The 18,467-nt window shown below is 41.0% G+C and overlaps 1 protein-coding gene across 1 annotated transcript; it reads right to left on the bottom strand.

Moving 5' to 3' along the window:
- Positions 1–8,764: 8,764 nt before the first annotated feature.
- Positions 8,765–15,661, bottom strand: hnf4g (hepatocyte nuclear factor 4, gamma). The gene is made up of 11 exons (XM_030099749.1): positions 15,523–15,661; positions 13,839–14,004; positions 13,435–13,529; positions 12,754–12,860; positions 12,526–12,675; positions 12,249–12,336; positions 11,685–11,837; positions 10,733–10,782; positions 10,323–10,509; positions 9,008–9,127; positions 8,765–8,886 (listed from the first exon to the last, which is right to left on the bottom strand). Exons 1-11 carry the CDS (start codon positions 15,650–15,652, stop codon positions 8,765–8,767), a joined length of 1,368 nt encoding a protein of 455 aa, XP_029955609.1. The 5' UTR covers positions 15,653–15,661.
- Positions 15,662–18,467: the final 2,806 nt, after the last annotated feature.

Raw genomic sequence — 18,467 nt, 5'->3', positions numbered from 1 at the left:
CATTAAAGAAAATCTAAGACTACTTCACTTTTTACCCAAACTTTTTCCACTTAAATATAGTTTCACCTCACTTTGATTTGATGCAAAAATAACATGAAGCCATTCTTTAATTAATTAATTAAAAATAATGAGGTGTTGCATTTGTGTGTTGTCTTCTGTTTCCAAATAGATATTTACATTAAAGAGTTTGTTTTTCTCTCATATGAAACACAGATTAACTTAACAAAGCTTTATTTCAGCATATTTGGGTGAATAGAGGAACAAACAGCCGTGAACTCATTGATCATTTCTTTCGATTGAGTTGTTTGTGCCAGGATGACCAACACGACCAAGACGACTGATTTATAAACTCCGCTTGCAGAATGAGATCCTATACCACATGTGCGCTCCGTCCACACGCTACTGAGACTCCTGTTTGTTAAATAAATCAACTGATCATATGTTGCATCATAGATTTCATTCATACACGATTAAACAGCCCTGTACCAAGTGTTGTGCAATTTCCTGGTAGGATGAAATGTTTCTCCTCTCCATCAGCACACAGGACGTCTATCGACTCTAAATTCAGACGCTGGACATTTTCACCTCATAATTAGGAAGCAAATATTTGGCTTATATGTATATATATTAACTATATTTATATTTGTATGCATTAAAAATCATCCATTAATTTTCCCAAAAAACTCAGAGGTTTTGCAACTGCATGCAAAGATATTTTTATCACAGAAAGGACAAATGTCTCCCACTCTTTCCCTCCACCTATATGTTAACATACGCATGCATTTGTTACACTCGAGCACAAAAGGCTGAAGCATTTGTTCTGCAGAGCTCAGAGCGCAGAGGTGTCCAGAAGCCTGTCTGCGCGAGGAAAATGTATGCAGCTCAAATCAAAGTGATGTTGCACACAGTAATCTTTCTCCATTAAGGATGTCACTTTTTGCAATCTTTTTGCAATTGTGGCCTAATATCCTTTACCACTCCACTGGCGGGTCGGTGAGCTTCCGCCGGCGCGCGCGCACATACACACCCACTGTTTCATCACACACATCCACGGTGTGTAGGTATCCCACTGAAGGAGTCAGTCATGTGTATCTTTCAGATAGGAGCTGAGAAAGCTCTTGATTAGGACAGGAAGTCATGTGTGTAAAATTCACCTTTTTTTTTTTCTCTTCTTCTTAACCACTGCCATCTTTCTATACATGGTGGAGGTAATGTGGGTCTGACTGTGATTGTATGTGGAGCACACATAACTGCAGGAGCCGTAATTAACTGACATAAAGGTAAATAGTAATATAGAATTAATTACACGCTTACAGTGAATTCCTTTGTACCTTTTAAAGTGAGCTCAGTTCTAATTTCGGGGTGAAATAATTAGATCCGGAGCTGTTTTGGAACTGAAACGCTTTGCCTCCTCTATGAAAGACAGATTATTTACACTTGGTTTGTTTCTGATGATGAAATTCAAAATAAAGGCCTTACAATCTCATGAGCTGGAAATAAAAGAGGCTATTGTCTAATTGTACTGATCTTCCTCAGGTGCATTTACATTTTTTTTTTTTTTCACCGTTTTACTCAGACATGCTCTGATTCACATTGATAGCTGCACCAATTTCCCTTATTATGCCTCCATTGACCAGTAGGCACATCTGCCAAAGCAATTGGGAAGTTTTGCATTTTTTAAAAATGAAAATGCTGTTTTGTAACGAAGCCTCATAGCGACTGTTTCTCTCCGGCTTGCTCACTCTTCAGCTTGTTCCGTCTTTGTTTACTTCTCTGGGCAACTTGTTACTTTTTTTCCCCAAATCCTTGAAAACATCCAGAGAATTTATTTGAACTTGTTGAATCTGGCTGTTTTGGAAAGCCACCATTAGTGAAGGGATGTATGAAGGACACGAGAAGCTTTTCCCGTGGAGAAAAATAGAGGGATCACCAATAACTCAAAGCACATCTTCTCTTGTGACAGCAAAACCACATTATGGACTGTTGGTGCAGGTTTTGCTGGATAAATTGCCATCTCTGCCTCTTCTGTGATGGATTTTACCCTGACTGTTGAACAAGAAGAGAGTCAAAAGCCCTTCAGGCTTGATTTTCAAGAACTGAAAACAGATGACCAAAATAAGCAGGTAATTTAGATATAAAACAATTAAAAATGATGTTGGCTTTTTTTACAGAATCTCGACTGCAGGAATGTCCACCGGAGCTGTTGCTCGTGAATTGAAGAGAAGTGGACCAACACTGCACGGGTCACACTCAACAGCCTGATCAACTCCATGTAAAGATGTGTTTCCCTGTAACGACTCACACACACACACCTGTGCAATTATCCTGCTGTCTAATCAGCATCTTGATAAGCCACACCTGTGAGAAGGATGGATGGAGTGCACCTCTGTTAACACTGCATCTTATCAAAACGATGTCCATCCACATGGAAATAACAGAAATGCCTAAAACTGTGTAATTTGCTTGCCAGACCACACGTTGGCGCTGTTAGATGTTTGGTAGTGAAATCTGGACTTTATGAATCTCTGTCACATACAAACTTTGGAAAATGGGTCACTGCTTGCAGAAGTTATAAGACTACTTGCTGGTGAGATGCGAGATTGTTTCTACATTGATGCTAATATTTCAACACCTGTTTGATTGGTTTTTACAATTAATATCTAATATTCCTGATCCTCGGCAAACTGTTTAGTGTGAAAAGTCCTGACCATTAATGAGCAATGAGTTCCCTCATCCTCTGCCTATCACTCAGTAAAATAGCATTGCATGTTCTTCCTGTGCGTGCATGAATTTTTTTGGCTCCAAAAGCATGCATGTAAGGTTGATTGGTGATCTTGAATTGTTCATTGATGTTGCCTTTTGCCATATTTAGCTAGGAATGGCTTCAGTGCTCCACAACATAAAGCTGAATAAAGTGGTGAAGAAGTAGGATGGATGACATTATTATCACACTCTTCTCTCAATTTTATGCTAACTAGCACATGTTGCCATGTTGTAAGTACTGTTCCTGCTCACCACTTTCATACATGATTGTCATTGTGTGCATGTTTACATGGTTAACAAGACTCTACAATCGCAAACTGTTGGATCTTAGCAAAACGCTTAACTTTAACTAAAATGTTTCAATCAAAATCGTTTTCTTGTTTAGCTCGAATAGCAATGGTATGCTCTCATTGGCTCGTATGGTTGAAAACAGCTCCAGAGAATGTATTTTCGAAGAGATATATGCAGCTTTAGGCTTTGATTCCATGCCGCTTAGCGTATAAATAAGGGCAGTATTCATGCTCTCCCATTACTGTTTGATATCACCTCTTATCGTGCAAAACATAGCCCACCTACATGCTACAATTTGCAATACATTTAGTATTATTGACCAAGGTCCATAGGCCCCCTATAATTTAAGACAGCAAGCACAGACTTCTTTGGCGCTTCGCTACAGGGTTTCTAATATCCTTTGGATTGAAGGTACTTTAGTTTCCTCTGCAAACCCGTGACGACGTTAGATGGGTAAAAAGGTAAGAATTTCCTCAATGCAGATGGAGGCATCTGAAACCGTGGCTCTCGCATCCAGTCCTCTCCCTCCTTCTCTCCTTCCCCTATTCTCTCTCACCCCTTCTTTCTCAATTGTGTCGCTCGCCTCTGGCAAATGGGAGTCATTTGTTTGTGTGAACTTCCCATAACCCGCGGTGTGCGAGACACTTATCATTCAGAGTGGGGCTGCTTCGTCCTGAGTCGCAGTACCTCCTCTCTTCTCGTCTCCCCTCTTCTTTTCTCTTCTCTTCGTCTTCACGCCAGTAGCATGTCTGTTGAGATTCACCATGGTTCATCATACACAAATGTCCATGTTTCTCTATTCTTCCACTTCTCCCATGTAAATCCTGCCACCCCATTTCCTCCTCCACAGTAAACCCTCCACTCTCTCTCTCTCTCTCCATCCCTCTGTCCCCCTTTCTCTCTCCCCTCAATCTCTCTCCCCGTGTAATCTCGGGGTACAGAAGACCATTTTCATTACTGCACTACTCATCTTATCACCCGCCCTGTCATCTCGTCTCGTCTCCTGTCCTTTTTATATTCCTTTATTCTAACAAGTCTGCATCTCAGAACCCATCAGTGGTCCACCCCTTTTCATTTCCCTAATGTACCCCAACAAACACACACACTCACACGCGCACACACAACCTTGCGTAGCCCCTAACCCCTAATTTCATTGCTCTAACCTGTTCCCCATCATCATGATGTAGAGTGCACCCCAGCTCCCTGCAACTATGTAAATCACCAAGTGTGTGTGTGTGTGTGTGTGTGTGTGTGTGTGTGTCCAACACTGTATGCATTTTTAAAATCTCCATCTACACGTGGATTATCTCTGCAGGCAAAATGAGCGGCAACAAGACAAAACAGACACCCTTAAACAGCAGATGGAACGATAAAAGTGAAGGAAGGAGTGGAGTGAGACAAAAATAAATGCGGAGACAGAAAACGGAGAGAGGGAGAGACAGAGGAGAGGAAAGGAAAGGAGTGATTTTTAAAGGAGGGGAAGGCTGTCAGTGAAGGCCGAGGTGAGCCCTCACCCTCTTGCTTGCTTTTAATCCCTCATTTATGTGAACTCAGCTTTGGAAATGAAGCTGTCGCTGTATTTTCCTTCCCTTCAACCACGCTGTGGTATAATCAGAAACCACACTCACGCACACACACACACAGTTGCAGTCGCAGACAGGACAGAGACACAGAAAATCACTCAGGAGAGGTTTTAAATTCATTTCAGAGTTAGAGGCGGAGATTCATATTGCCTCACCTTGTCTCATGGAGGAGGAATCATCGGATATGTTGGAGACAGAGGGGAATTATGGGTAAACGCACTGGTGAGGAAAGATAGTCTGCAATCTCCGGGTGTAATCTGGGATCGCTGACACATGCCATTCATTTTCGACTGTACCAATATTCCCCAGCATGGTACACAGCCAGACTGTGTGACTTTGCAGTCTTTTCCGCTCCCCTCCGAGACCGAAAACTGAATCTTCAGTTTGTAAAAACTCGATAAAGTTACATTTAGAAACAATGCTGAAGCAAAAATTCTCTTTCTTGAAATGATTTGCAGCTTAAATTTTAATTTGTCGGACTGCATATGCAAATACTCATGAGTATAAATAAATATAAAATACATTTCTGTTTCTAAGATGAGACTTGAATCGAATTGATTGATATCGCTGTGATTTCTGTAAACTCTGTTTTCCCATTTTGAATCAGGATGACAGAGGAAGGGCAAGCCACATTGATAACGGCCATTAGAGAGTCATGCATCTTAATGGAAAACATGGACCTATACTGCCATCTAGTGTTCAGAGGACGAGGAAGATTGGAAGATTTTATTGGAGGATTGTTTTTTGATGAACAGATGGTCAGAAAAGGGGCTGCTGGAGTGTTAAGCACTCTCACCTCACAGTGAACAGTAACTCCGGTTTGATGCCGGACTCGGGGTCTTCCCTCTGTGTGTGTGTGTGTGTGTGCGTGCTCTGGTTTTCTCCTCACACCTCTCGAACAGCTCAGGCTTGTTTGGAGAGGCAGCGTGACTGACACTGAACTTGCCCGTGTGTGTGAGCGTGACTGTGTGTCTTTTTCTGACCTCTGACCTTCCTTGCCTTCACCTATATTCAGCTGGAATTGACTCTGGCCTCATGAGGCTGGAAATAAAGGGGAATAAAACTGTTTTTGTGCTCTAATTTTTCTTTAAATCTTTAAGTGATGACTGCACATTCAAATAAACGGACATTTTAAACTGATTTAAGTTATTTCCAAGAAAGAAAAACGACTTTAGATCATCTTCATTTGTAACTACAGTTATTGAGGAAATTACTGCCTTTATTAACCAGTGAAACTACAATACAACTACAAACTAGGTAACGATAACATTTCATATTCCTGTCCATCCTTTGTTCCGCCACCTCTCTATCCCTTCATCCGTCTATTTCTCCCCCTCGCCGTCCTCCTCAGGTGGAGCGCGTATCATACTGGTGTGTAATAGCGTGCTGTCAGTGTGGGCCGCGCCGAGGTGTGGGGAGGAGAGCGGCGCGTCTCAGATGAGATATGTGACTGGCATGCTAACGCACAGTTTTATCTGAGGAAAAAAAAAAAAAGAGAGAGAGGGAGAGAGAGAGAGACACCGGGCCCCCACATCTCCTCACTGTAGGCCTTTGATTAAAGCTCCCTGGGTACACACACATGCGCGCACTTCCAAAAACACATATGGGAGTGTACTCACATACACCCGCTCAGATTATAAATAAATTGCAGGAAGGAGCATACGCACACACACACACACTGTAAATGCACATACACACACCCAGCCGTTGTAGGTGGTGTTGTTTTGACCTAAGCCAGGTAGCTTGTCCATTATGGAGTTGATAGGAGGATTTGGCCATGTTGATTCTAGACAGCATCATCTCCGCCATAAATAACCTGTGTGTTTTGAGTGTGTTTTCTCTGAGTCACACAACAATATACAGAGAATAAGAGCTCTCTGCTTTATCCCCCGGCCTCATCCACTGCCTGCAAGCACTCTCACATACACATGAACCTTGAGAAGATGATTGTGTGTGGCCGGACGTAAACAAAATCACAGGTTTTAAAAGTACAGTTGGCCTCAGCGCGGCTCAGTTTCAGTGTAATTTGCCGCTTTGCATTCGAGTTTGGCTCCGGCGCTCGTCTCAAAGCGTGTTTCTTTTTGATGGAGCGTGTGGGAAACTAGTTTGATTCTAGATGAGCAGCATCATCCAGCAGCGTAGTCTCGATGGCTCGCCAATAACGCTCTGGATGCGAACTGTATACCCCTGACCGTTGGAGCTATCAGCGAGCATGATGACTTCCAGGATGGAAGTAATGGACAAGCCACACTCGCTATTACAGCATGCACGTAAAACCCATTGTAATGCATTTCTGTCAATTTATTATCATCCGTCTGCCTATATTGTATTTCTTTTAAGGGAAATTTTAACAGAAATGTGTCAATTTGTTTTGTTTGGTTCTGTTTTTTTTTCCACAGCAGAAAAATGTAGAGAAATGATTTGTTGTGGCTGAATCAACAGACAAATTGGAAAGCAATCTCCTGTTTCCATCTTAGACTCCACTTTTCCTTATTTTATCAGAACAGCACAACATCAAAAAACAAATGAAGGAATGCATACATGTATCACATTGTATTTATATATCATATATATATAATACATGTACAATAAAAGGTCCATTTACATTTGGCGCCATGTTGTATTTTCTCTCTTGACTTCCTGTCACGATAAGACTTCTCTCTGTGCATCACATGATGCTTTTCATTCAACACAAACTGATACATGCATGAACAAGCAAGTCTTTATAATTCCACTTTTCGTTATTTAAAAAGAATCACTGAATATACACAAATGATAAATCAGGTGAAACAAATCAAGGAAGTCACATGATCATCCATTAAAACGAATCTCTTATCCATTCAACTATATACAAGTTTGATTTTTTTATTTTTACAACTTTCATCTACATTTATTCCTATTTAAACATATGAACAGTTCCTAACTGATACTATACACAAACCTTGTGTTTGTTGCAGGATAAGTTTCATTTATGGGCCAACCGGGTACACGGATCCCAGATGCACTTTGTCCTCTTTACATTGACTTGATATATTTACATTAATCCTGAAAATGTGGATAAATCATGATCAGGAAATAGAACTAATCTTGGGAGCTGCTGTAGAAATTACTGATGCAGAAAGTTTCGACTGAGCCGGGGTTTTCAGAGTGTGGGAGGAAGAGCTCTCTGCTCACAGAGCTGAAACCACACAGCTGAAGCCAAACAGGGATTTTTGATTGAATGCGAGGCTTCCTAATGTTTTATACATTTTAAAATATTACCAAAAAACATCCGTTTGACAAATTCTGTCCAAGTCAGATGCTTTTAATTAGAAATATCCTGTGATTCCTTAAATTATTCAGTTGTAACTGTTATGCTTGTTTTTGCACTGAAGTTTATTTTATGATTTTAATTGGTCTACAAATTACACATTTTGTTCTTTGTTATAGAAAAGATATTTTTTTCCTGGGTAAAGGAATGTCCTTGATCCCCAGATTTCTTCACACAGTTGATGGAGGTCAGGATTTATCCTAAGCACAGCTCCATTACCATTCCTTTCTCAGTCGAAATCCATGAGAAACAGGCCTTGTCTTTGTGACGCTTACAAAAACACTGAACAGATGTTCGGTGACTGATCCTGCTGCCATGATGAATTTTAAATAATTGATAAAGTTTCTGCTGCGCCATCCTCGCAGATTAAATACAATCCCCCCCTCATATTAGAGGCTGCGGCTCAAACACTCTGATCATGTTTGTGATGGCTGAATGTGAAACGTGGCCAGTTCATGTAATTCCATGCAAAAAAACGAGCATGATTGCAATGAGCCGCAAAACACCTTTCCCCGCTGCCAAGGAATAACCACACAGGCGCAAACAGAATCCGAGTTCAGCGTGAGGAAATTTTTTTTCTCAATTTAGTGCCTGTGGAAAGTTACAGACCTGCGTCCTATTGCACATAGGTGCTGCAAGTATTCCTGGGTTTTGATTGCAGCACTCTGAATCACCTGGAGAAGGAGCAGGATAAAAATCTAACCAGTGAGACACAGGCGCCGAACAAAGACCCGCTTTTATATTATTTACAGCACGCCTTGTGCGTGGAACACGGGGCCGGTCAGGCGGTCAGATCCTTTGATAGCGGATGCAGGAGTCATGGATCTGCCTGTGCGGAGGGCGAGGGGCTGACTGGAGGACAGAGAGGCTGAGGGTAGTGCTTGTACATATCCTGGGCCGGACCCTGCGGAGGCGAGGGGATGGGAGTGTCTGGCGACGCTGCAGGATGAGAGGCAGGGACGCGTTACCATCTTTATTTGCTAAATCAAAGCTTGACCTGCTCTTCTTCATTAATGTGCGATGATTACATTCACATGCTCGGCATTTCCTGTGATCTTACCGATCTGTGGCGTGTGAGCGACCGGCATGGAGCTGATGACCAGTGTGTGTCCGGTCACCGGGTCCTGGGCCAGCTGGGCGTGTGCCGGGTGGTGCAGGTGTGTGGGCTCTGATGTTAGACCTGGACATGGAGCACACACACATAATGATCAGCTGCAACAGGCAGCATGAGAGCTGGAACCAGACAGACACACCCTGGAAGCAGTATAAGATTTCTGTGCTTGTAAACTGAAAAACTGTACGACTTAATTTAAAATGTCTGAGGAAGTGAGCCAGAGTGTGTAAAATGACCTCTTTGATTTTAAAGTCACTCAATCAAGCAATCAATTCATTATTCACTGTTATATGGTGCACATTAGAAGATATATAGAAGTAATACATTTGTTATATGAATTGCTGTAATTCATTTTTTGTTAATTTTTCCAGAATTTAGATTATTTATATAGAATTTACATTACAGTATATATCATACAACATTCATGTCATCTTGAGATCCCCACTCTATCCACACTCACTGCTGCTAAAATTACTTTTACATGATGCCTCTTTAATCTGCGTTTTTATAACTAATAGATTTATTCTTAGCAGAGAAAATATGTTTGTATTTATATTTGCATTAGTTAACAAATTGTTTCACTGTGCTTTAAAACTAAAGGACTTTATACAGATAAGTTGCTTTTAACTGCAAAAAAATTTTTGTTAAAAGGTCAGAGATACTTTGCATACTTCTTAAAAAGACTGCTATGTTTTTTTTCTTCACAGCCATCTTTAAAATAGGGTATCTGTTTTTATTTTAGTTGTTTTGTGGGTGTATTGGTTCTGTATATTCGAACAGACGGAAAGTAAAACTAATGCAGGTCTGTGCCTCTTCGAAGTCAAGTTTTCATTGTAAAGTGAAGTAAAACGTGGAAGAGATTCTTAAAAATAACTTTTAGCTTTATTTCCTCTGCTTTGCTCATGCTGGGCTTGTCTGTCTATCCCGGCCCTCCTGAGGAAGCATTCCATACAACCTGCTTTCTCTTCAGACTTTAATATCTAGATATTCCTGCAGATGTCCCGAGCAGCGTTTCATGATGCCAGGTTTGTCTATTTTGGCTTTGCATAATATTTGGCTTATACCATCCCTCTACAAATATCGTTCCCTTTGGATTTATTCCTGGAAACTTTGCTGAGCTTGTAGACTTTTTTTTTTTTTTTTGTCTTCTTCGATGCCTTATCATTCTGCAGCGCTTTGGATTCACCACGAAGAAGTTGCACGGTGGTATTGCTGAAGGTCACCCCATCCGTCTGTCTGCGTTTTTTTTCTTTCCCCTCACCTCCCAGCAGCATCTCGTGCAGCAGGTTGTCTATCTTGGCCAGGCCGCAGAGCTTAATGAACTGGAGCTGTTCGATCATCTGCCAGGTGATGCTCTGCAGGGTGGGCAGCAGGAGGAGCAGCTCCCCAAAGCGACCCCTGGAGTCGTACTGACGGTCATTAATGTAGTCTTCCAGGCTCATCTGAACCTGAACACACACACACACACACACGTCAGCTGTTCATTGATCCTGGTTGATTGACTTTGTATATATTACTGACTGTACAATATGTTTTGTGAATAACAATGACGTCGCTTTGAAAAGTCACACATCAGACGCCAATAACGAACGCTCCAGAAAGCTCCAAATCAAACATGGCGAAAGAGCCGTGGTCCTGCAATAACCCGTAAGGGTGAAACGGTTGACCTACCTGCAGACGCATGGCCTTAATCTTCGAAGGGTCCCGCAATGACTTAGCATCTACAGATTGGAAGGCAAAGCATGGAAGAGTGGTCGCATTAAAGTGGGGAGTGGTGGAGGATGTGATTGAAGGACAGGACAGGCAAGGGAAAAAAAAAAAAAAAAAGATCAGGGATTGGAATTGGGGATATGAGGGGAACTGATGGCGTGATTATGGTCAAACTGGGGCATGAAGGTAAAATGAGGGGATTTAGTGAAGGGGAAAGAAAAGGGGGACAGGTAGCATAAGATGGGGGGCAGGGATCTTGGTCACGCCAGGCGAAGGATACATAAAAAAAAAAGAGGATAGTGGGATTGGGGATCTAAGTAGAGAGGAAATGTGGTTAGGTCAAGGTGAACATGTTGGAAAATGAGATATTTTTAAAGAAATTCCAATAACAGTCATACAATTAAAATTTTTCACAGCTTGGGATGATTCATGTCATTTTTTTTAACTTATTCATTATTCATTTTATGTGTCCTTGTATGAATATTAAAATGATCACAACAGTGATTTACCAAACAAAACCAACACCAAGTTCACCACGATTTATCAAACCACAGTGCAAGTATTGATCCTGGCTCCAGTTTACAAATGAAATAAATCTCGCTCTTGAACAAACACTTTTCGTTTTGCCCCACAAAATTGAAACTAAAAGCGGCCTTGCTCCAGTATTTTACACCAAAAAAAAAAAAAAAAAAATGTTTTCACTCGCTGTAACAAAGCAGGCAGAATTGGAAATTTCACATTACTGCTTGAAAAGAGCTCCTAAATAGAAAAGCAAGGGCAATTTCAAAAACCAGGGCAGCCTCTCATCCCCACTGGAGAAGCAAATGGCTTCAAGTATGTGTTATTAACTGCGGCTCACACACTGCTTGTTAGCTGCTGGGGTTAATGTCCTAAGTGATCTTTTTCTTTTTACCTGGGTCAAAGAAGACGATAGCCTTGAGAGCTGCGTACTCGTTGTCGTCTATTTGAATATCCTGAAAAGGCCGGACCATCTCGTCCAGCACCCGGTTCGCCACCCTGCATATCTCCTGCTCGGGGCTGTTCCTGTGGATCACACAGCCGTTACCTGCAGAGACGGGGAGCGCAGTTAGTGGCAGCACACGTTCATGTATGTGTGTATATGTGTGAGGTGTGGAAGGGCAGGAGGGGTTGTTGTCTGGGAAAAAAAAAAACATGTCTAATCTTGATTTGTTCTCTGAAAGTTTTCAGTCAGCTCGGGTAAGTAAACGTTAGGGAGGTCCTCAGGAGGTACAGTAACACATTAGGTATGCTTAAGTATTTGCAAATGACAAATGAACGTAAAGTTTATCAGTAATACGTGTCTAAATATTGAATAATGTCATGTGCGGGAGTGTACTTGAAGCCACAAAGGAACAGAAAGCCCGAGTTAATGATTTTCAGGATTCGCACTTCAGTGTTGAACCAGTTGATAACTCCGCGCAGAAATGGGATCTCATTGTAGTGGTCGTGTTTTTACCTAAAAGCAGAAAGTCCTTGAAGGGCATTGACCTTTTGGCGACCCCAAGCAAGAGGTGTTCACCGGCGTGAGCTCTCAGCAAGCTCACCTGTGGGCAAACACACTCCGAGTTAAACAGAGAGCTCTTGGTGTTTCAACTTAAATGAGTCACACTTCCAATTCTTCAAGTATATTTCTAGTAAAATCAATACAGTACTCATTATTTTCAGCTACTTTTTAAAAGAGATTAGTTGCAAAACACACTCTGAACTTAAAAATATGTGCATTGGTCTGTTACCTGGTCGTCCAGTGGCAATTCTCCAAACGTAGGAATATACTTGGCCCACTCCACCAACACCAACAACTGCTGCCTCATAGAGTCACAAACATCTCCAACGGTGGCCGACTTCTGCTCTGATAGCTCCGCTATTCCAACTGGAACTGCAATCTGCAGGAAGAGAGCGGAAACATCCATTTCTTTCTGCTACTTTCAGCACATCAGCAGTAATTCGAACATGTAATTCACCTGTTGGGACAAAGACTCTGCTTGGGCCAAAATAGTGATGGGCGGCACATTCTGGGATTCAGGAATGCTTCTTCTGGAGCTGATCCGATCTCTTTCGTTCTGTACGGCTGACAAAGGTTGGAGTTAATATGTGAGAGTGTGAAACAAGAAGAATGTTGTATCAGTTTCCTCCATTATTCATGTCATGTTTTACGCTGGATGTTAAAGAAAGTGCGAAAGTTATTGTTCATCGGCGTTAAGAGCTTGACAAGAGTGAACACTAGGCTGCGCCGGCGTGGTTAATATTTAGGAAAATAGTCATAGAAGCTGGCATCAGCAAGAGGAGTAAAACGTTAACCAGTCGCAATCCAGAACAACATGTTTGAATAACACATGATGAGGTGCCATAAAACTCCATACCAAGGTTATACCCCTCATAAATATACACACACAGAGTAATCACTTGTTTTATGGCTGAGCCAATTCCAGCCTTTCTGAAGCAGCTTTCAGGTCCTCTGAAGACTTTTTTCTTCAGTTTAACTACTCTTATCTTGAGCTTTGTCTTGAGGGCAATGATGAACCCAAGGCAAATTGAAAACTCGTAATTTTCCCTGATAACCAATTAGATATTTTGTAAATAAATATGTGTCAAGTATGTTTTTTGCGTTTTCTGTCTGTTTGATCGTCAAATGTCATTCCTACCTTCTTTTTTCATGCCAGCTCTGAAGCATTTGTTGAGTCTGCAGAATCGACACTGGTTCCTCTTATCTTTATCCACGACACACTGTCTGCTGAACCTTCATATTCCCAACACACAATGACATAAGTGGACGTACAGAGCAAAACGTGACAACTCAGTGTACTTAGACATACCACAATGAAATAATGAGCGCTGAAAAGTAGGCTCTCAGACTAATAGTTGTAGTTTCCATATATGCAGATGAACCTTTACTTTTGTAAGCTAAACAGCAGCCATGTTAGACTTTGTCTGTATCTGTATGGCTGTATTTTCTTTCAGAGAAATGGCAGCTATAGTGAGTTTCTATACTACTAAACATCGCACAGATCTTCATATGTGCTCACTCTGTTGTTGTTGTAGTCAGTACCTGCAGGTATAGACGTGGCTCTTACGTATGGAGCGTCTGAAGAAGCCTTTACAGCCGTCGCAGCTGGAAGCCCCGTAGTGTTTCCCCGTGGCTTTATCTCCACAAATTGCGCAGTTACTGCTGATCCCATCTGGGCCGGGCAGGCTCGGCTCTGTCGGCATGTTGTCTGCAAAGACACATGTGAACGCCTGTAAGTTCCAGAGCACAAGCTTATGCATTTCTGTTGGAGAGCACTAGAACAATTCACAAATATTTAACAAAAGTAGGACATATATTTCAGGAAAATGATTCACTTTGGTATGTTTTAGACAGTTGTGAAGATAAACCTTAATCTTAATTGGTCTTGGGGTCCCTTTCAGATTTTTCAAGTGCTGCCAGACACACTGCTGTCTCCAAGAATGTAATTTACACAATATTCTTGGTAAACAAAAGACTTTGAAGTGTAAGGCTTCCTGCAATCACTGTCAAATACAGTAGTCACATGTCAATATTTACATTTTAAGTTATTTCTATGTTTCTATTTAATCCTTTCACTGAGGAAAACTTCAGAAAAACTTGAAAGTTCAGCTTTGGTCTTAATTTATCAGAACAAACAAAAAAGAGGACAATGGATTCTTTCGTAAAATAATTCTCCTAAAATCTTTTTTTCTTTTTTTTTAATCAATGATCAGAGAATGTTTCATGAAAACGACACTGATTCTACACCCTATCTTCTTATTTTGTTGACATTAGTGAGCATGATTTCCCTTTCATTATCATGATCATCAATCATCATCATCATCATCATCATCATCAAGACTATCACCATCTTTATCATCAGCGGCAGTGTTTTTGCCAAATTTGAAACCATAATTATTGCCATTGTCTTCTTGTTCATTGTTCTACCCAAGCCCACCACATGGTCATATTGGAAATGCACACACTCCAGATGCAAAAATACACACATTTTCAACACACACACACACACACACACACACACACACACACACACACACACAGACTGAGGTAATGCCAGTAAATCACTGAGATACTAACATACATTGCAGTGATGCATGTTTTTTTGACACACACCTTCAACTCTCTCAAAACAAAGTCATATACAGACATACAAGCAACATGGGAAGCAGCTTTTCCTTCAAATCTGTTTGAAATCCACAGCTGAATAGGTACACCTCATATTGTCCACGTTAAAAGATCGCATGTTAGGACTTTTTTTTTTTCATTCAGGCATAAGTGCATGCAGCAAGGAAGAAAAATCCCCCTCTTAAAATAGTTATTAATTTGACTTCAGCTGCTCTCACTTCACCCCATCTGTCTCAACACAAATTCACATCCTGTGCAGGGTAATGTCTGCATTTCTCCCCACAACGTTTCTGAGAGAAAAAAAAAAAAAACAAAATACTTTTTTTGGTGTCCACAATAGATTTCCACTTGTAAATGTGAATGAGCTTCAGATCTCATTCTATATCTGAATGAAAACGTATGTATTGACGAGAATCTTTGACACCCTTTCAATGTGGTTACAATTGAGTTTAATGTGTCACACAATGTCAGAAAGTGTCACATCTGTCTATTTCCATGTGTATGCTTTTCTTTTCTTTTCTTTTCTTTTCTTTTCTTTTCTTTAGCTTGTGCTTGTTGGTTTTATGTATGTGTGTGGGTGTCTGCATGTAACCACACTTACCTCCTGCAACATAGAGCACCTCTGCATTCTCAAATCCCAGCGTGCTATAAGAGGGATCCAGGCCTTCACAGTAGTTCGCTACTTCCATGTCTAACAGAGATTTACTCTGAGGCGCAGAGGGATACTTCATTCCTGTTTTCAACCTGGTCTACAGTTGACTCTTCTCTTGTCTTCTCTTGTCTTCTTTGTCTTCTCTTCTCTTCTCGGTTGACAATAAGAACAATCTTTCTCTTTCCCTTTCTTGTTTGTTTCATGTCATTCTTACAGACATGACAGCGGAGATCCCTGTCATGAAAGCTCTTTAATCCCATCTGATTGGGTTTGAATAAGAGAAGGGGAGGAGCCGAAGCAAGGACTTCTCACCTTATTACACCTTATCTGTCTTTCCACACACTTATCTCAGTGATGAAGCGATAGGGGGGGCGAAAGAGAGATTTTCAGTCATCGCTTTGTCTCTTTTTGTACCTGCTTTATTTAAAGCCATGATATAGATTCAGCCAGATTTAGAGGAGAACACGTGTGTGTATGTGTGTGTTTGCTTTGCATGATTAGTGTGTTATTCTCACATGATTATGTTGGCTTATGTTATGTATTTGAGTGGATGTCCTTCCCCGGTTCCTAATCTAATCAATAGTAAAGTAATAAAATCTGTAGAGACACAAAGTAAAAGAGCATAAACAATTTCCTTCAACTTCACCATAAACACACCCTCTGTTGGCATCCCAGACACATGCAGCCAGAAAAACACATGAACCGTAGAGAGGTGCTGCATATGTGGAGTTGGTGAAAGTCGTGATAATATATGACATTTTTTAATTCACGCTTATTAAAATGAACATAGCAGCGGTGTGTTTTAGCCCTGTGTCTCTGCTGAGCATCTCTTTGTTTCATTTCATCCGTCTGATTGATCCATTAAAATTAAATTAAAATTGGATATATGTGCATCGCACTCGTAATTTAAAGTAGTGCAAGAAACAGTATCCTATTACTACTTAAGCACGAGATGTCAGAGGGGGAGAACGAAATTAAAAGTTAAGCAGTTATTAGAGATCTTGTTGTCATTTTACGGCATTGCAGGGAAGGTATAAACACACACTCAATTACCACCGTGGCGTAAAGCAGTTAAAGATCCCCATTCACCCGTTTTACCATCGTACCAAATGGCACTGTGCGTGAATGTAATCAGTTTGGGGCATTGTGTTGCAGAAAAGGTTTAAATGATAAGAGGCGGTGTTACGAGACGCCATATATCAGTAATGAATGGACCAGTCGGAATGAAAGGAGAGGATACGAGGAGGAATGGCGATCACACGCCACGCAAACGACTGGGAAGAAAATGTGAGCCAGATGTCAATATTTGGCCACAGGGTACGAGCAGAAAGTTAATATTGGAAACAGGAATAAAATGGTGAAAAGACAAGAGAGGCGAGTGAGAGAGAGAGAGAGAGAGAGAGAGAGAGAGAGAGAGAGAGAGAAATGACAGAGAGATTACATTTTAACCAGGCTGTAAGGCCGTGCCTCCTGATTCATCAAGTTTGCAGAGAGAGGTGAGGAATCCACTCCTTACACACTTAAACTGACTTAAATACATTCAAAGTAGAACATAAGAGCAAAACATATCGTAACAAATATGCTGATATATCTCTAAAAGGTGATTATTCAGAGTGTGCTCGTGAAAGACTGTCAGGCAACAAAGTTCAGGTAACGTACAAAAATAAATAAATATTTGGTGCGTCAGGCGTGTAGATGGTTCTTGTAGCCTGACCCGCCTCTCTGAAGTGCAAGGACAACAAGCATTCAAGCCTGTGGTGCAATGAAGAGTGTCTATGATCTTTTAATTTCCCTATTTTAATTGTACTTGGCAAATCAAGCACCTCTTGATATGTGCGTGTAAAGATAAAATGCTTCCGGCTTCTTCTCTTTAGATGTTAATATTTGCCCGTAAGGCAAGCAGAGAAGCTAAAAAAAAACCTGTGTTTTTTATATTATTCCCAGTACCCGACTGGGGAAATGTATCATTGGATGCAGAATATCATTATCATATTGCATTAAGAGTCAATAACAACAGCAGAAAGGCATTGATTGAGATTTTTTTTTTTCATGGGCATCACCCACTTACTCAGCTATGCTGCCCATCCCACAAATGCTCCTCACAAACATGGCACAGTTTAAAAGGGAAATAAACCGCTTTTCCATAAGTTGTAAAATTTATTGCACAGAAGCATGTTTTCAGGGAGGAAACTAAAATGTCCTACTTTTTTGCGAAAGTGTATTGAAACACCTGTCAACAAGTTGACTGTTGAAGGAAACGGATTAAAAGCAATGTTCATAACAAAACGTGAGTTGCAATCATGGCAAAGTAATAAAAAGGGCCTCATGATTCCTTCCAGGACATAACGGAGATACCTCGTGTCCGCCTAGCAACCAAAAGCTCTCCGTGGCCATAAAACCCGGCGCTGAGAGGCTCCCTCTGTGTGAACTGGCCATAATACTGCCGCCTCTATTTAGAGTGGAGGTTTTAATAGTCGCAGATGATGTTCAGCCACCAAACCCACCCCGGTGAAAAACCCTACTTCCTCAAACTCTTTCAGCAGTAAAGTAACCGCACCGTTCGACAGGAGAGAACCACATCTGTAACCGCCAGAAACTGCACTTTACTTTTTAGTTGTTGTAACGTTATTCCATTTTTAAAACCTTGATGCTGATTAGGTCTTTTCAAGGGATTATCAGCATAAATGGAAGAGACATAGCAAATTTACACTACATGATTTTGTACATGCACAATTTGATTTAAATCTAAAATCAGTCAGGCTACAGAATCATAATTCATAAAACAGAAATGTAGTTCAATTCTGCCCTTTATTGTATGATTGTTATCTCTTTTCTGTGTTCGTATTTCCATGTATTGCTTTGATTTCAGGGGTGTATTCTGTAAGAGTAGGATG

This window comes from Salarias fasciatus, chromosome 9 (genome assembly GCF_902148845.1).
Source record: "Salarias fasciatus chromosome 9, fSalaFa1.1, whole genome shotgun sequence".
NCBI lineage: Eukaryota > Metazoa > Chordata > Actinopteri > Blenniiformes > Blenniidae > Salarias > Salarias fasciatus.
Note: the sequence above shows the minus strand (reverse complement) of the source record. Positions and strands in the feature narration are given on the sequence as shown.

What these genes read in the sequence shown, in the direction of transcription:
- hnf4g (XM_030099749.1), bottom strand. Translation starts at nt 15,652, where the DNA reads ATGAAGTATCCCTCTGCGCCTCAGAGTAAATCTCTGTTAGACATGGAA. An exon ending in CAGAGTCTTTGTCCCAACAG is followed by an intron (nt 12,676 to 12,753) that starts GTGAATTACATG and finishes CTCTTCCTGCAG; the next exon opens with ATTGCAGTTCCAGTTGGAAT. An exon ending in AATTGCCACTGGACGACCAG is followed by an intron (nt 12,337 to 12,525) that starts GTAACAGACCAA and finishes GTTTGCCCACAG; the next exon opens with GTGAGCTTGCTGAGAGCTCA.